The sequence below is a fragment of the Ipomoea nil genome, unplaced genomic scaffold (genome assembly GCF_001879475.1).
Source record: "Ipomoea nil cultivar Tokyo-kokei standard unplaced genomic scaffold, Asagao_1.1 scaffold1694, whole genome shotgun sequence".
NCBI lineage: Eukaryota > Viridiplantae > Streptophyta > Magnoliopsida > Solanales > Convolvulaceae > Ipomoea > Ipomoea nil.
The window spans coordinates 630,485-635,017 of NW_017618122.1; the positions used below are offsets into that span (position 1 = coordinate 630,485).

The window sequence follows — 4,533 nt, forward strand, 5'->3', positions numbered from 1 at the left end:
CAAATGAATTATCAGAATGCATTCTTTTCTGATGTGTCCAAAATAAAGATGTTGCACATTTCTGTTTATGATCTTACTAATCATCATATTAGTTATGATTCTTAGATAACATCAACTTCTTTACTTTCCATTTTTCCTCACTAAATTGGCTATTACCACATTTTCTCGATCAATCATTAAGCAGCAACTTGGGCAAGGATGCTGAGGGGTGATAATTTGCAGACTGCAGATTGATGGAATAGTTGATGTCACAAGAAATTGATTATTATTACATATTATTTATAACATTGGAACAGAACTTGATTACAAATTTACAACACTATGCTTAATTATACATATTTTCCTTTACTACAGGAAATTGAAACTATATCTTTGATTTCATATATTTGTGAACAAACTGCTAAATCCCATTAGCTTTTTTACCCTCACCAATCTGATGAGTATAAGCAGATTTGCAGGAATTTGCTGGGGAGCAAATTTGGTGATCCAGAGCATGGTTGCTGGTTATTCTTGCATGTATCACAAGATATTGAAAACAGTTAGGTATTCCGATCCATTGATATCACGTCAAATTATATATCTTCTATTCAGAATCTCACATTTATCTTTATTTTTCATACATTGGCTATTCGTGAATTGAGTAACCCTTTCACGGGTTGTCATATATATATATATTTACATTCTTTTTTTTTTAGTTTTATTTTTTAAAATTTCTTATCAAAGCCTTATCCAATGAATGAAAAATAGAAATGAAGTGTCAGACTATGAATCGTTAACACATAATCCGACGTGATATACCCGAAATACATTATTGGACAGTATCTGACTGAGTTTTAGGTAAGACTTGCTGAGGAACTGCAGAGCTGACATCCTTCAAATCTCTTGACTTTCCCCACAACACAACGTACAATCCGATTATAATCACAAATCCACCCAACACACTACATTCACAATATAAAAATATGCCCAAAAAAATTAGTTTATATGTTTATTTGTCTCAGTGTTGATAGTTTTTGGTATAACAAAAAATAATGTATATGGTTGTGCTCGATATTATTTACCTTCCTAGATGCAAAGTTTCACTAAGCAGCAATGAGCTCGCCAGTGCGACGATCACCAGTATTAAAGGATTGAAGATGGAGACGAATAAAGGTCCGCTCTTGTTTGCGCACCATGTCATCAATATCACCACAACTCCCGACCCTAAAACTCCCTATACCATATAATAGAAATAGATTAACAAAGGGTAAATATTTGATGCGTTATATAATTCGACAGTCAATCTATTAAAATATGCATTTTTTTTTTCAACGGTGGGGTCGGATCCACTAATAATCTTACTTAAGGAAATGACTAATCAAAAGGAAATAAGGTTAACTAGGAGAGTGATGTAAAGGAGTGAGACAACGAGATATTTTTTTTTTTTTTTTTTTTATAATAAAGTGACCGATTTATTAATTTTAAATTTCTTTTGTTTGACGGGATGATTTTTAATGGATTATCATCATATATAATAATAATAATAGCACTTACCATAAAAAGAACGACGAATAGTCTTATATTCCAACCGAGCTTCCACTCAGCCTCGTCTCTAGTGACGCATAAAGCGAACACAACAGACTGAATTGCTCCATTGAAACTCATCAATGCAGTGCTTGAATAATGGCATGGATAATTCTTGCTTACCCTAGCCTGTCAAAGTCAAACAAAAAAGAAAATAGTATGTAATTAGTAAAAACATAATGGTCATAGTAACATAGGTAGGTTATCAGTCAATTTTAACTTATTTGACAATTATTAACTGTTTAATTTGGTTAAACAACTAATATAAATGTTTAATTAATTAATTTTTTGTAACAGTACGTTTATTGTTCCAAAACGCTAAAATTTAAAAAGCTACTTAAAGTAGTTTTTTTGATTAACTTTTTGAGAAAGTCATTTTTGTATGTAATCAGCTAACAACTAACAGTTAAGTTACCAAACATCTTTCTACAATCAGCTAATGCTACCAATCAATTAAACTCATTAACCAAATCAGCTAACAGTTATTTATCAAACACTCCCTATGGAAAATATGGTAAGTAATTAGCAAGCTAAATAGCTAATGTGATTATAATTAAGTAAAATTACCAGTAGTACTATCCACACTGCATAGCAAAAGCATGAGATCATAGTGAGGGTTGCACCCAATGCGAAACTACCGGAACTGCCCTCGGCATGTGCAGTTTGGGCGTGGGGATGGGCGAGGTGAAATAAGTCAATCTTTGAACTCCATATTTGGACCTCCTGCCCTTTGTACAACGTCAGAAGCATAGCTCCACTTATGCATACAATTGTTCCCATCACCTTTGCCTTCCCACTTGCTTTATGAAGCTTCATATTCTCCATTCTATTTTAATTAAGGTTTTACTCAGTAATTAATAATTGCATATATGTACTAACTACTAATCTATAATTATGAGATTAATTATTGTAATTATCAGCACTGGGTGGATGGGTACCTGAGAAGAACTGCAACAACAAAGGTCATTGCCGGGATAAGATTGTAAATTGCAGTGGCAAATGTTGCAGATGTTAACACCACACCTTTGAAGAACATGTTTGAGAATAGAGATCCCCTATCATACAAACACAAGATTGAAACATCAAATAACTTAATTTTCGAGGTTAATTAAACTTCGATTTGATCATCAAATTATTGTAATAGTTAATTAATTTATCAATCAGTTCTCGAGATTAAGTTTTATACTCGAGTGTCGTGTCAATCTGGCACCAAACACTATACCTTATTATAAATGACTTATGATAGAAGTAAAGGGTCACTCACCCTAATAGAGCAGAAAGAAATGATTGAAGTAAGACTCCCCACGTCAACTTTGGCCTCTTATTCCTGCACCATGGGAGGATGAGACCTCATAAATTACTATTTATTTTTTAAACAAAAGAAATTCCAATCAAAATTGATAATAACAACGTCAGGATTCCTTAACTATTGAGACGAATCTTACTAAAAATTATGGTAGTTATACATTTGAATATCACGGAAAATAATGTCAATTATAGGTTCTAATACCGCTAATTTAAATAATATATTCCATTTATTGTTTGACGTGACATAGGTATAATGAAGCATCTATGTAACAATTTGATGCTCCAATTTACTGTTGTTACGTACGTCAAGTGGTGGCCCATATATATGTGTGTGTATATATATAAAATAAAAAATTCGTTCATGAACTGCAACTTGCCTATTTTGCGAACTAGCTTATTGACCTGTTTTATTCACTTTCAAGAGGATGAGGGTGGGGCCATATACGAACCTTTTGAAAAGTTCACACTTTTCCTAAAGCCTACAAGCCTAAAAGTAAAGCAAATTTTAATTAATTATTTACACAAAAACAAATTAATTCCTCAAACTCATCAGAATATTGTACCTTAATTAAAAAATTTACCACGTAATACCCTGAAAATACAATTACGTTTGTATAAAGCTAAGCCCTTTGTGGCTGGTAATATAATTAATTTGCCCGGTAGAGATTATTTATTCAGATGATTAAGTAAAATTATATATATATATATATATATATATATATATATATATATATATAGATTAAAGAATTAGTTGATTACATGTTTGGCATTAATTATGATAGAGTAGAGTTTACTTTGATTATTTAAAGGTGATGATATATAAAAGTTGGATTGTATTTTAATAACGAATTATAAATTCACGGAAGAATTAATCCTTAATCAAAGCTAGCTAGGTGGCTGAATTATAAACAAAAAACAGAAAAACTAGTTACTATTTAAGGTAGCATTTCAAAATGAGCTATAAAATATTAGTTTAAACTCTTTATGTTTTACCAAACAGAGCTTATAGCTTATTTGTAACTTAAAATAAGGTATAAGTTCTAAAATAAACTCTACCAAACATAGTATAATTTAATGTCAGGTACCATTCAACAACGATGGCAATGGGGCTGAGGAAGGCGGTGGCGAAGATCCACCGGTAAGCCACCATAATGCTCACCGGCATGCCGTCGTTGGCCGCCACCTTAGACAGCACGATGTTCCCTCCCAGGAATGTGGCGGCCACCACCATGGCTCCCACCTGCTGCACCTTCTCCACGCTCTTCATTTCTTTCCCCCCAACACCCATCTTTCGATCTTCAATTCAAAGGATTTAATTTGAAGATTTCAAGAAAGCAGCAAACTAAAGAGATATATTGGAGAGAGATGTAGTTTGTGTGAATGTATGTATAGTTTGGAATGAAGTGGTGCATGAAAGTAGTTGTTTGGCGGTCCTTTTATAGATGGTCTAAATGGCGTGGGCTCACAGCAAGAACAGTGCATGCACCATTTATGGGTAGGGGGATTAGGGGATATATGGATCGGAGTCAATGATGATGATAATTATGTCGAAGCTCTGTCCCCGCACTTATGGTAGTTGGTTCGTTGTCAGAATTAAAGATTATGACTGGATGTGATTTTATGCATACATGAAGACTAAGATTTGATCGGTATGTTAATTAC

The 4,533-nt window shown here is 33.1% G+C and overlaps 1 protein-coding gene across 1 annotated transcript; it reads right to left on the bottom strand.

The window, feature by feature from the left end:
- Window positions 1-242: 242 nt before the first annotated feature.
- Window positions 243-4,288, bottom strand: LOC109191575 (WAT1-related protein At1g68170-like). The gene is made up of 7 exons (XM_019342200.1): window positions 3,957-4,288; window positions 2,828-2,890; window positions 2,502-2,618; window positions 2,131-2,389; window positions 1,534-1,692; window positions 1,062-1,213; window positions 243-941 (listed from the first exon to the last, which is right to left on the bottom strand). The coding sequence occupies exons 1-7, from the start codon at window positions 4,157-4,159 to the stop codon at window positions 809-811; spliced, it is 1,086 nt and encodes a 361-aa protein (XP_019197745.1). The 5' UTR covers window positions 4,160-4,288; the 3' UTR covers window positions 243-808.
- Window positions 4,289-4,533: the final 245 nt, after the last annotated feature.

Coding starts and splice junctions, on each gene's coding strand:
- LOC109191575 (XM_019342200.1), bottom strand. CDS start 4,159: ATGGGTGTTGGGGGGAAAGAAATGAAGAGCGTGGAGAAGGTGCAGCAG. Junction 2,619..2,827: donor TTTCTTTCTGCTCTATTAGG/GTGAGTGACCCT, acceptor TTTGTATGATAG/GGGATCTCTATTCTCAAACA. Junction 1,214..1,533: donor TATTCGTCGTTCTTTTTATG/GTAAGTGCTATT, acceptor TATATGGTATAG/GGAGTTTTAGGGTCGGGAGT.